Below are 14,580 nucleotides of genomic sequence, written 5' to 3'. Positions count from 1 at the left end.
ATTCAAAAGAGCATTAGAAAATAAAGGGGTGTTCAAATTTAAATTAGTGGAGAATAGTTCACAACAAAGGTATAAAGTAAGGTTGGTTATGAAGGGATTTAGTCAAAAGAAGCAAATTAATTTTGAACAAGTATTTTCACATGTGGTTAAAATGCCTTCAATCAGAGTTGTAATTGGCTTGACAACAACTTTAAATTTAAAGGTTGACCAACTTGATATGAAAACAACCTTTATGCATGGTGTCTTAAAATAATAAGTCTATGGAATAACCTAAAGGTTTTGCGTAAAGAGAATTTGGTTTACAAATTAAAAAAGATCTTGCATGAGTTCAAAAAAGCTCTAAGACAATGGTATAGAAAATTTGATCCCTTCACGATGAATCACAAGGTATGACAAAACCTCTTACAATCGTTGTGTTTTTGTGAAGATGTATCCTAATGGAAAATTTATTATTCTCTTGATTTATGTTGATGGCATGTTGATTGTTGATCATGATAAGAATGAGATTCAAAGTCTTAAAAGAGAGTTGAACAAGTCCTTTGCAATGAAGAATTTAGGTTTTGCAAAACAAATCCTTGTCATGAGAATTGTTCGTGAAAAGAAGAATGGAAAATTGTGGCTACCCAATAAAGATATATTGAAAAGGTATTAGAGAGATTTAATATGAAAAAGTCTAAACTTGTTAGCACTCCACTTCCAAGTCACTTCATATATTTGTGCAAGAGAAGCTACTTTGGAAAAAAAGTTTATTTCTCATCTCATATATTAGGGTTCTAATAGCAATCCCCTTGGGTAGGTTGTGCCAAAGCTAGAAGGATGCAATGGAGATGATCTCTTGAAGATATATGGTGCGAAAATGGTGGTGGATCATCAAGGATAAGGGTTGGAAAATGCGGAAGCTATGGTGTTTATAAGGCTAGAAGCTCACGGACATATGTGATGATGTGGTGTTTGAAGGCTCTAAGAGAGGTTAGGTCAACTCAAAGAGGAAGGCGACTAGAGGGACCTCATGAGTTGCTCTAATCTTGATCTAGGAGGATTATTATGGCCAAAAATGGGCAACATAACATTACATAACATCCAAGATTATTACAAGAGAGGAGACACCTCTATGTATAGGTTAGAGTGTCTCTTAAAAATCCTAAAAACATGATCTCCCACCTTTGCACTCGTTGGCCAAAAATGAGGCCCTCTAAAGAGTGGACAAATGTCTACAAATCCTCTCCAATGAGGGGAAGACACGTGGCCATTCATAAAGTAAAATTTCCTCCATTCCTAGAGTGTCATGTGGCTACTACTAAAGTTAAACCCTCTCCACGAAAATATGACACATGGCACATACTATCCACATGGTTTGGATGTCTAGCTTAAGGAAAAATCCTATACTAATTAGTCTTTAATACAAGCGTTAAACAAGCATACCTATTTGGCCAAAGTACATGGCCTAAAGAAACCTACACTACTTAGCCAAAATACATGGCCTAAAGAAACCTACACTACTCTTCAACCTCCATGATTGCCTAAGCCATAGGTTGTTTCACCTTGCATAAATAACTCTAACTTCTTCTTGAAAGTGTTTAAATCATGGATAGGGACATGTCATTAAGTTCTTTTTGTTCTTTACTTAAGTATCTATTGAGATTTTTACTCACTTCTATTGTTATTCACCTTGTTGGTCAAGATAATATTATTCTCTTAATCCTTAAAAGTTCTAAGAGAACTTTTGGTATATCCATTAATTATTATTAGTAGAAGATTTTTCTGGATTAGGTATGTTGATTTTTTTTCTATATTGAAATTTTTCCAGTTAAAAAGTTAAGTTTATATTTATTTCTCTTTTATCTGTTTTATTGTTTTACATATTATTTATATATAGAATATTTGATTAGAATTTCGCTTCAGCTGGTTTATCTTTTAATTTTGTTACCTTCCCGACAGACTATGCTTATGGGAATCGATTTGGTGAATAGAGAAAGAAAAAATGCATATAAAAGCTTATTAGAAGTACAGTATTTGTATATATGTTAATAAAGAACAGGCTGAAAAAAAGAAAGTCAATTATTTGTTATTTAACCATCCCAAACTTTCAAAAGTGTATACAAGTTTTTTATTGAGAAAAAAAATTGTAAAGTATTTTATTTTTTTCGTGCAAACCACCAAAGAGTCCTAAAAGTAGGCGTTAGTATATATAAATTAACAATTTTGTTCTAAAATTAGTCCTAATTAAATTCTTAATTTTGATCCTTTAATTTACTTGATTTGACTTTGTTGAGTGATGTATACGAACGAATGAGTGGAATTAGAACTATACTTTGCATATTAACGACCCCATCACAATTCCTTATACTTAAAAAGGAAAAACTTTTTTTAACAATACTTTTTAAATAATTTTTTGACAGTTTGTGATTAATTTGTTTTAAATATTTTTTAAATATAAATTCAAATAGATTAATAAAATAATGACACGTATTATGTGATTAAAAAGTTGTAAAAAAATATTCTCTAATATCATTTTGATTCTTTAAATTCAATTAAACCACGAATACTTGTTCTGCAAGCCAACAAAATTATTGAGTAAAATATAAAGATAAAGAAGTTGTTGAAAACTGATCCACCGTAGGCAAAGTGAAAAAGAACCGTGATTTTATTAGAAAAACCCAAGATCATGCTACAAGCCGGTTGCAGAGTTTATATACAAAGTAGCACTTTGCAAACCACACGCCTCTAATTCAGTTTCCTCTGTTTTTGTTCTTGGGCACGGTAACCACCAGCTTCCCGCCGCTGCACACGGCGGTCACCATCTCCGGTTGGGTCCCCGGTGGAAGTCGGAACCGCCAGAGACCAACGCCTAGAGAACTGTACTGCCGCTGACCGGCGACCGCCACATCACTGCCGTCCATCCTCTTGATCACGATTTTGGTTATCCCCGGGAGAATCTCGATGGCCAGAGCTCGCACGCCACCGGCGTTGCATGGCGCGACGAAGCGAAAAAAGTGCGGCGTTTCCTCGACGAAAACGTCGTCGGAGGAGGAGCAAGGAAGCTCTAGTATTTTGGAGAAGACGTGGGGAAGTCTCAATAGCTTCTTGGTCGGCGACGATGAAACGACACCGCGCTGGGAACGTTTTTCTGCGAAGGGTTTGAGCGTCTTGGCGAACATAGTATGAAAATGGAGAGAGAAATTGTTAATGTTAGAGATTGAGAATGTATGTATATATAGGGAGTTGAAAAGGATGGTGTATGAAGGAGGAATCGTTAAAAGGTTTGTGGGGGAAAGGAAAGGAATAGAATCCCTCTTCTTTTTGTCTTGGGATATTGAAATCTTACACTGTTCATCTTTATCATCTCTTTCACGACATCACCATTTCTTCTTTATTTAACACCGTAGAACAATACCTGAGAATAATGCACTTGTTATAATATTGTTTGTTTAGGTGCTCGCTTCCTATAAGTGCAGTGCAGGTAGGATACTTTTATATTTATTTCATATAAAGTATAAGAATAAAATGTTATAAAATATAAATTTTTGTTTTTTTTTTAAGAAATGAGAAAGTAAAAAATAAACAAGTGTAAAATAATTATTTTTCTACTTTTATTATTGTTTGGCATAACATAAGATAAAAAGATGCCCATCCAAATCGAATATAGTCAGTCAGACTCCACTTTTGAGTGTGCCTCTCTTGGCCATTCAAACCCATACAAAGCTCAGCCACACTTTTATACACATTCGTATCCAACTCAACTTCTGTATTTTCTATAACACTTTGACATTCTTTTTATGCTATATAATTTAATTTAGGTCCCTTTTTTATTTTCCTTCTCTTTTCTACTTTTTCATTTCTGTTTATAGACAATTTCTCTTTTTTTACGAAATCAACGTACTAAGAATGATAATATCGGATTGCATCAAACTTTATTACTGTTAGACTATGGAGGGTTTTTTTTTTACCCATCAGGTGTATTTAAGAAAAAAAAAATATATCATAATGGAACTAATTTATTTAAGGTTTTGGTGTAAGTGGTCATATGATTAAGAGACTTCAGTAGTAGAAGTCGAGCATTATGGTAATAATGTCAGTTAAAAAACAAAAATTTGTTTTAAGATTATATTTTTTCTCAGTGAAGTATTAGAGTAAATAGAACTATTAAAATAATGAGACTGAGTATTTTATTTTAAAATAATCGTATAATATGAATATAAGTTTTTAAAGTTCGTCTCATTATCTAAATATCTTTTATCTCTTTAAAACAATGCTCTCTTCCTTTCCCTCACATTTTTCTAACTTTTCTCATACTTGGATACTCTGTTTGATGATCAGGAGATATTTAGATGATCACTACGTCAAGGGCTACAAATATGACCGATCAATTGGTGAATTGTGCGGGTAAGCAGTTAACCATTTTCTTTAGCGTTTAGGGCTCTTGATCCCGTGAAGAAATTCTGTTTGCATGGATCAAGAGTTCCTTTTCTTCAATTCTTGACTCAATTTAGGTTCTAAGGTTGGTTTTTGCTCACCAATCGGTGAATTGTAAGTTTTATAGAAATTCCTTATCGTGCAAGTCACGGTTAAGGTATTTTTAGAACGGTACAAGTTTGCTAGAGGTAATGGAAGCTAGTTAATCGCTTTTAAATTGTATGTATGCTGTGTAAATGAATGGTATGTGAATATTAAACTATTGGAATGTGAATGTTAATTGGTGTTCTTGACAATTTAGGAATTTTGATGAAATTGATAAATTTTATGATGATGAGTAGTTGAATAAATGCAGAATCTGTTTTGTGTATGGTTGTGATGCTGTAATTTGATGTTGGTGAAAGGAATTGTGCTAATTGGACTGTTGAGGGAAAATAATAATATTAGTTTATGGGAGTTTGGTCAAAAATGGGGTTTAATGTAGAGAATTGGTGAGAAAGGGATGGTGAGATGATTCAATGAATTGTAGGTTAGTTATGAACTGGTTAGAGGCATGTTTGGTACCTTGGAAGGGGTAGAAATCTAAGTTGTAGGTAGGTAATGGGGATGAGGTAGAGTTCTATTTATTTAGAACTCAAATTGGAGGAAGTGAATTAGTGAAAACTTGAGTTTGGTGTTCTGTGTGCAATTGATCAATTTGGAGAGTCTTGGTAAGTCATTTGGGACTTGTTAGAGTCTCTAAGTTGCTTGGAATTGTGCCAAAAATGGTAGAATTCAATATGGGTCTCTAAGTTGAGTTTTTATGAGTTTTTGGGTGAGATCTTGAGTATACTTGTTTAAATTGAGGTTATAAGTGTTTAGAAAACCTTGGTTAAGTATAATTATGTGTATAAAAAATCTATGAGGGTTAGAAGTTGAGAAAAATAGTTGGAATTGGTAAATTAGGTGTAAGTTGCGTAATTTTGCAGATTTTGTGCTGCACATTATGTAGACTCATTGAGCGAGTAGAGCCACTCAACGAGTGGTTGTGGAGGCTAAACCTCTATTTGAGGATTCGCACAGCGAGAAGGTGCGCTGAGCGACTGGTTGAGGTCTGGGAGTACTATGAGTTTTATGCGGATAACGAATGAGTGCACTCAGTAAGTGTTTGGGGGTGTCTAGACCACTGTCTAGACTTTCGCATAGCGAGTTAGGACGCTAAGCGAGAGGTTGGGGTCTGGTACCACTGGTAGTTTAATTCGCTCAACGAGTTGGGTCGCTAAACGACTGGTTTGGAGGTTGGGGGCACTGTTAGTGGATTTGCATAGTGAGTTGGGTCGTTGTGCGAGAAGAGTCTATGGTCGCTCAACGAGTGTGTGCGTTGAGCGACTGGTCCAGGTTTTTGTCTATTCTTTATTTCATTGTCTTTATTTAATCTACATGATGTTTGGAATCCATTATGGATTACGTATGAATGTGTATTGAGTTATATTAATACAAATGCCATGAGTTGTGATTCAAAGTGCAAGTATATTTTCAAAGTGGTGAAAGTAAGTTCCAAAGTGAATCCTCTTGGCAAGGTTCAAGTATGTTTAGAATGAATGCAGGAGCTCAGTCTTGGGGTTTATCCTGAAACTCCAATAGTCTTTCATTAGAAAGGATTGATCCATGTCATGAGGAGTAGTAGGAGGTCTTAGTCTTGGAGGCTTCCAGTATGCCCTAAGGCCCGGAACAGACTAACCTCGTGAGTGTGGCAGGGTGAAACCCATTGGAATTGGCTTTGCAAAACAGTAGAAGCTTCCACGAGTGCACCATCATAGCTTGACAATCATTCTAAGTCCGGACGGTCAAAGTCAGTGTTGTGCCATGCATAAAGTGTTTTGTGTTAGGAATGTCTAATTATGATTGTATGAGATATAGATAGTAAATAAAATGTTTGTTCTTTTATTTAAACTAATTTACCCTGTTGTTTGTTGTTTGTGTTGTGTATGTGTTGATATTCTTTCCATTTAGAATGATCATTCTGTGAATGTGAATAGAAAGAAATGAGGTGTCTCTAGAGTAGATGTTGGACAGAGGAGATGTTGTCGTGTAGTTATCTTTGATTAGCTTTATATATGTTTTTCCTTTTATATATAATTTTAAACTTTATGATTATTTTGAATGATTATAAAGATAATAATACTTTATATTATAATTTATAACTATTTTATTTTATTGATTATGTGATAATTATGATATGGTTTATAGCTATAATTTTTTGACGGTATGTTATAAACATGACTTATAACCTGAAGTTGTTGTCAATGGTAACAACTTTCAATTCATGATCTAAGAACACGGTTTTTTGCATTGAAGTTGTGTTTTTTTTTCCCTTTAAAAATAAAGATTTACTGATGGGATGCTTTTTTAAAAAAAGAATTAAAGGAGAAAGATATAATTAATGAAGGCAGAGTATGAAATGGATAAAATTTAAAATTTATTGAAGTAAAAAATATAGAAAACAATAATTATTTTAGGTATTATACGGTTCATTTAAATAATTATATAATTTAAGTTTGATTTAAGTATTATTAATATAAAAGAGATAATTTATCTTTGAAAAAAAAATAGTCAAAAGGAACTATACATTTAATAAATGTATTAATTACAATTGTTGAAAATTACAAATCACGAAATTTTATATCTAAAATAAACAATTTTTTTCTATTATGACCTAAAAAAACGACCACATTATTATTCTATATTTTTCTATGAATTTAAATTGTTCCTATACTCTATATCCCTACTCACAACATCTTGCTCCCTTTAATTCTTTTAAAAAAACAAACAAACAAAAATCTCTATTAATAAATCCTTATTTTTAAAAGAAAAAAAACATAATAACTTCCATGTAAAAAAAAAAAAAATTGTCTTTTTAATCGCAATTTTCAATTGGAAATTAACAATTGGGAGTCGTCCTCGATCATGACTTCATCATTATAAAAAAAAAAACAAAATTTTTGTCAATTTTACTTAAAAAAGTGAGTTTAGAACACAATTTCTCTTTTTCTATAAATGTCGTCACATAGCCTACCAATTCTACTTTGACTATAATGAAGTCACTATACACGTAATAAAAATAAATTGTCCTTCCATGTTTGAAAAACTAATTTTAGAATATATCTCATGCATTCTAAAACCCTTGTCTCATAAATCTATTTTAAAAATTTTATTATGAAAAATTTTGTTTTAAAAATTATATTTCAGAAATTATATCGTACAAATTTTGGAATGCTTGTTTTGAAAGATTTTCAGAAAAAATAATTTTGAAGTCACCTTTCTAAAAATAAAATAAATGATTTAAAAAATATTGCATTCCAAAAAAATCATGTTCTAAAAATTCTGGAAAATTTGTTTCGAAAATTATCTAAAATATGAAGATAAAATAACCATCTTAAAATTTATGGAGTGCAGAAAGTAAAAACCTATCTGATAATGGGTTGTGCCTAATCATCAGAAGGCCCAAGCTGGAGTGTTCCACTTAAACACTGTTTTACTTACATATTTGTCACATGTTGAATATTATTTATTGGATGAAAATTAATTTTTTAATAAAATGCATCATCCTTTTAACGTTTTAATCTTTCAAACGTTTTAATTAAAACGAATGGTTTTAAGCAAATAGAATGAATGATGAAATGGAAAGTTTGTACTGTAATTGAAACGAGGTTTCTTTGTGAAATCAAAAAATTGGGATTTTCTGTGGAAGGATTAAGATTTTATAGTGTTGTAATTTTGGAACTATGAGGAGGAATTCTGAATAAAAGTATACAATGTCGTCATTCTCATATTCACATTTACGATCAAAACTCTGTGGATATGGAAAAGGATTATTGCTTCATAAAATAAAGATTCCACTTTGAAAGATTTCTTTGAGTAGGACTCGGCATTAATATTAATCAAGTTGTGGATGGTAGTGAAGGGTCATGCATTAGCCAAAGGATATAGATCAACATGGATTAATAATATATAATAATGTAATATGTTAAAAAGTTATTTTTTAAAAAATATTAATATAATATGTATACAAAATAAAAAATTTGATCTCAATTTAAAAAAGAAAAATATTACTCCATTTTAAAAATAATTGAGACTAAATTGGATCAAATATACGTATATATAAGGATTAAATTGAAATTAAAACAATAACATTCGGTGTCATATGATAGTATTACGTGCTGTACTAGGAACTTGACCAATGACAACAAAACTTTTTGCAAAAAAGAAATTAAAAATATTAAAAAAAACATATTGATATTGATAAGTGATGTGACATCCCAATAGTATACGACATGCATATATAGTCTAGACGTCATCAATTATAATAAAGGAAAACAATAAAGAGTAATTAGGATTACAATCATCCTTAAAATAGTGTGTGAATGAAAACTACAGTACTAGAGTTTCTCCTTGAAAATTTCGGAGAAATTAAAACTTTAAATGCATTAAAGTTCTTCAAAATAATGAGTTCATGGAAACAAAAGCTAGCAAATCTACACTGCAACATTGTCGTCCCCATCAAGAGTTGTTTCCAAAGTATCCTCTCGCCATCTGCTTCCATCCAAGTGGATGATCATCGCAAAGGAAAACAAACACAAACAGGGCACGACACAAGCAAGCAAGGGTGAGCTAATTATATAAAAAACATGCATCATGTCAAACATAGAATATACAAGAGTTAATTTAAATCAAACAAGATAAAACATCCATCCTAACATGTTGAATACTAGACCTGACTCGTCTGGACTTTAGAATGAGAGTCGAGCTATAGCAGGTCATGCACCCGTGGTGACTTATGAAACTTGGGTTCCCCACCCTGCCACACTCACGAGGTTAGCCTATTCTGCGCCTTGGAGCATACTGGAAGCCTTCAAGACTAATACCTCCTGCTACTTCTCACAACATGATCCAATCCTCTCTATGTGAGAAGAAAGACCATTGGAGTGTCAGGAAGACCCCCAAGACTGAGCTCCTACTTTCATTCTAAAACACTAAGAATCTCACCAAGAGATTCTATACTTTGAAACATATCACAACCACCTTGAAGTCATACCACTTTACCTTTGATCTCCCATATTTTGAATCATGATCAACATACATGTTTTTACATCACAATATATTACCATAGTCATCCACAATATACCCAATTACATTCCAAATCATACTTCTCAAACCAAACAAGTTCATCTCAAAACAACAAAGCAAACTCAAAAGAAGTGAATCAAAAACAGGCGCTTTTCGCAAAGCGCACAACACTCACACAACGAATCCATGCTGATTCGCATAGCGCACACACCCAATTTCTCCTTGCGAATTAATTTGGCAGAGACCCTAGACCTGTGTCTCTCGCACAACACACCAGTCCGCATAGCGAGAGACCCCAAACAGAGAGCACTTCTCTGGAGCGACTCGCTATGCGAAACAATCCGCATAGCGAGTCTACATGATCTGCAGAACTCCAATTCTACAGAATCATGCAACTCACGCCCCTCTAATCAACTCCAACCCTCCAACCTCATTTCTAATACACCAAACACGTGATATGACCTATTTAAATGTGTCTAGATGGATTTTAGCAATTATACAATGATTCTAAAGTGAATTAGACTTAACTTTTACTCTAAAACACCTAATCTCATTACTTAGGGACTCCAATTAAATTTTGTCAGTTTTAATGTATTTTAGTTCAGTTTTATGCTCCTAACAAGTCACAATTGACTTGTTTATGCTACCTAAACAGATTCCATGCACCCCATACCCCAAATACACAAAATCACCCTCTTGCTTTCCTCCAAACAACTTATAATGCTCCCTTAATTATGGAACTGCCTGCTAATTATTCATTACCACAAAGTGCTTGTTCCCAACCTTACCTCACTACCCAATTGGTCACCAGAGAGGGTTTAGATGTCTGAATGCATCAGACTCACCTTCGGCGCTAACACATATGACTAGTCACAACTGACTGGACCAGGCCAGCGCTGCTCTATGATCGGAGATGTGCCAACTCAGGTTTTTAAGTCCCCTCTATCCTACCAAAAAAGTGCTCTCAACAACCCCATTGCTTTATCTAAGTTATCTACCATGTTCTCTTATGCTCTAAACCTGAAATGCCTAATTTTAATATTTTCACTTCCTCTCACAACAACCTCAAACAATACATGTACACTTATTTAATGCCCATATACATGTTATTACAAAACCCTTACTCTAGACCTTCCAAATAGATAAATTTCAACCAACAAACTCATCCCAGTCAAATAATAATCAGCACACACCATTTCCAAATATTAAACTCATTCAAAATAGATTTAAATTCATAACATCACAACATGCACAATTTCACAGTTTCCATTATAACACCCAATACAATAAGAGTCATAAAATAGTTTCACAAGAGCCACCAGTTCAACATTCACATGCATATATTTTTATAAAATAAATTTATACAAAAATAATTAGCTTCCCTTACCTGGAAAGGTTAACAGTAACTTGTCAAGAATGTCCTAGGATCGTACCCACACCGCGTTGATCCTATATAACCTACAAATCACCAAGTTGGTGATAGAACATAGCTCTCAGAGCTAGAATGAACTTAGAATGAAAGGTAGAACATGAAAAGCACATGCAACCAGTAAAGTTGCATGCTCTAGGTTAAGAACAGTGAAGAGAAATGGGGAAAATCTACTTGTCAGACGGGATGAAGAAATCGATAGGTAGAAGTGGAGCTCTCTATGCAAGGAGTGATTTGGTAGCACCCAACCAAGATTTGAACGGTTCAAAGTTCTGGAATTTGTGAGAGAAGTCAGAGAAATGTTAGGGCAAGAGTTCTAGAGAGAGAGTGAAAAATCTGCAAAATGAGAAATCTAATTCACTGAAAGACTCCATTCCAAGACTAAGGCTTGGACTAAGGCACCCTTAGTCTGATAGGCTGGCTGCCCTTAACTATAAGGTCCAATAACTTTTAAAAAAAATTTAAAATCCTTACAAGTGACATACTGATAATGTTGTTAGTAGTTTTTTTTTCTTAAAATAATCTAATTGAGACACTTTGAAACCTTTAAAAGAAAAAGGTTAACTTGAGCCTTTTCCACCAACGTGAAATCAAGTAAGTAATTAAGTATTTCTTTTAATACATGTAAAGTTTGATTTTTCTCTTGTAATTAATATTATTCATAAGGTTTCGTTTTCCCTTATATATTATATATTGTATATCAAAGGGGTTATACAACAATTCATACTTTCATTTTTTTTTTAATATTCAAGATTTTAAAATATCTTTTTATATTTGATCAAAAAAAATCTCATATATGGGAGAAGAACAATTGTGTTAAATTACACAAATATCTTTTCATATTTAGACTTTATTTTTTTGTTTTTCTTTTACCATCTATATTTCAATGGTTACACAGTAAGAAAAAAGTCAATGAATAAAAATTATTAGAGTAAAAGCTAATTGGTCATTATATTAATTAAGTTACACATTATTTTATAAATTAAAAATTATTCACATCTAAAATAGTGTTCATCATTAAAAAAATATAATTGGTTTGTGAACGAAGACTAAATTGTTTTATAACATTAGCTACAAAATTTTTAGATTTCTAAATTAGTTCCTAATTAATTTAAACATTAATTTATAATCTAAATAATTAATATTAGACTCTAATTCACAAACCAATAATATTTTTTTAATAATAGTAATTATTATCTTAAATATAAAAAAACTTTAGTTTATAAAATAATATCTAACTCAATCAATATAATAATTAATTATTTTTTTTCTAAATTAACTATTATTTAATAATTTTCTAGTATTGTTACCATGTCTTGGACCCTTCTAACATGTATTAAGACATCTTATTATTAAGGATGCAAAGTAGAAAAAGTAAGAAAATGTATCATATATATTGTAAATGACTTATATATGTTGCTTTTAATATAAGTATCTAAATTAATTATATTGGGTTAAATATATTTTTAATCCTTTAACTTTAAGTAAAAATTAGAATTAGTTTTTCTTGAAATTTTAGACTAATTTAGTCTCCCATCTTTAGAACTGTGTGAATTTAGTCCCTCGATCATCTTTAGAACTACGTCAATTTAATAATTTTAACTAAATTTTGTTAAGTTTATTTGATGTTTTAAATTTGTTTATCAACTAACATGAAAAAAAAGTATCAAACAGTATAAACAACTCAAATGCTATCATGAAATGAGTTTGAAACATCAAATAAACTTAGGTTTAATACCACTTTTGATCCCTCCTTTTGTAGGATCAGTTCAAAGTTGCCCTTCCTTTTTTCAAAAGTTCACTAACATCCTACTTTTCGATAAAACGATGCACATTAGTCCTTTTTGCTTACGGCGTTAAAAATACTAACGATAGAGCTGCCCCTTGGCACAAATTTGATGAGTTGGACATTTTTTGTTGACGTGTTAAACTGAATTGTTGTTGAATCATCCTGTTAGCAAAGTGATTCATGGTTGTTGTTCCCAAATTTAAAAGCAAAGTTTGGGTTGTTGGTGATTCGTGCTACATTTGTTCTCAAATCTAAAAGCAAAGGTTAGGGTTCTTGGAGATTCGTGCTACTGTTTTTCTCAAATTTAAAAGCAAAGGGTTAGGGTTAGGGATGACTTCTTCACAAAATTGTTCTTCCTGTTCGAAGACAACAGGCAAAGAAGGATTACAATTAAGAAGCCCTAAATTTGAAACTCTAAGAAAAGTTCCTAATATTTATTGGTTTCCTTCTTCTTCTTCTTCTTTGGTGGCGTTGGATAAATCCCAATTAAGAATCCTAAATTTGCAAACTGGAACCAGCCCCAAAATTAACAACCCTAATGGTTTCTAGAAATCTAAAGTTGGGAAAATACCCTAATTAAAACCCTAAAATTGGAAATTAGTTTATGAAACCCTAAAGGGGAAAATCCCCAATTAGTTTTCATCCCTAATTTGTCTTTTCTTGGCGATGTGGTGTGCTAGCACCATTGTTTTCTTCTCCATTTACGTTCTTCGTCATGCAATGGAGGTCAAGTTTTTTTCTTCCTTTCGTTTATCATCACGATGGTTAGAATAGTTTTGCGTTGCAACAGTGATGGCTTTTCGTTGTTTTGGTTCTTCTTCTTGCTCGCTACCGCCATGGTGAAGGAAACCATCTTCGTCTTCTCCATGTCCTTGGCACTGAAATCACGAGTTGATTTTACCCCAAATTGTAATATCGCTTCAGTTAATCCTAATTTTATTTTAACCCTATCTTTTACATATTCCATGTGATTTTAAATTATTTTATTTTAACACATATAATGAAGTCATAGTGCCACCACAACCAAAACTGTACAACCCATCAATTTTTTGCCAACTGGGCAGCTCTACCGTTAATCTTTTTAACACCGCAAGCAAAAAGGACTAACCCGCACCGTTTTTGCGAAAAATAGGATGTTAGTAAACTTTTGAAAAAAGGAAGAACAACTTTGAATAGACCCTACAAAAAGAGGGACCAAAATTGATATTAAACCATAAACTTAATAAAATTTGGTTAAAACGACTAAATCCACATATTTATAAAATTGAAGGACTAAATTGGGATGAAGTTTCAAAGAGAGACTAATTCAAATTTTCACTGAAAGTTAAGTGATCAAAAACATATTTAACCCTTACATTAACTGATAGATGACTATCCCTTGATCCTATAGAAGACGAACTAGAGGAAGAGCCTTTATGTTGGTATCGGAGGGGTATGGTTCGAAGAGTATAACGCAACGGAATTAAAACTAAGAGTAGCGTATAAGCGTGTTCAGTCACAAAAATAGTTCCTTTATCAATTTTAAATTTCTTGTAAAACTTTTATCGAATAGTTGGAGTGCTAAAAGATTAAGGAGTGTAGGGAAGAGAAAAATCACACAAATGATTTTTATACTGGTTCGAATCAAAAGATTCTACATCCAGTTGTTAATCACTATAAAAAGTGATTAACTATTTTTACTAAAAATATAGTTGTATAGATTACAAGATAATGAAATGAGTAAGGGATAGAAAACACCTTCCTTCGACAAACGAACCAGAAGAGTGCAGTGAGTAACTTCCTTCGACAAACGAACTGGAAGTGCTTCCTTCGACACACGAACCAGAAGCAAACACTCTGCCAA

General features: G+C 32.5%; 1 protein-coding gene across 1 annotated transcript; it reads right to left on the bottom strand.

The window, feature by feature from the left end:
* Positions 1-2,729: 2,729 nt before the first annotated feature.
* LOC106771489 lies at positions 2,730-3,158 on the bottom strand. The gene has a single exon (XM_014657481.2). It carries the CDS (start codon positions 3,156-3,158, stop codon positions 2,730-2,732), a length of 429 nt encoding a protein of 142 aa, XP_014512967.1.
* Between the last annotated feature and the right edge of the window lie 11,422 nt (positions 3,159-14,580).

Source organism: Vigna radiata, chromosome 8, assembly GCF_000741045.1.
Source record: "Vigna radiata var. radiata cultivar VC1973A chromosome 8, Vradiata_ver6, whole genome shotgun sequence".
Taxonomy (NCBI): Eukaryota; Viridiplantae; Streptophyta; class Magnoliopsida; order Fabales; family Fabaceae; genus Vigna; species Vigna radiata.
The sequence above is the reverse complement of the archived record's forward strand: the minus strand, read 5'-3'. Positions and strand labels throughout refer to the sequence as shown.

Bases quoted from the DNA above. Each gene is read 5' to 3' on its own strand.
- LOC106771489 (XM_014657481.2), bottom strand. From the start codon at position 3,158: ATGTTCGCCAAGACGCTCAAACCCTTCGCAGAAAAACGTTCCCAGCGC.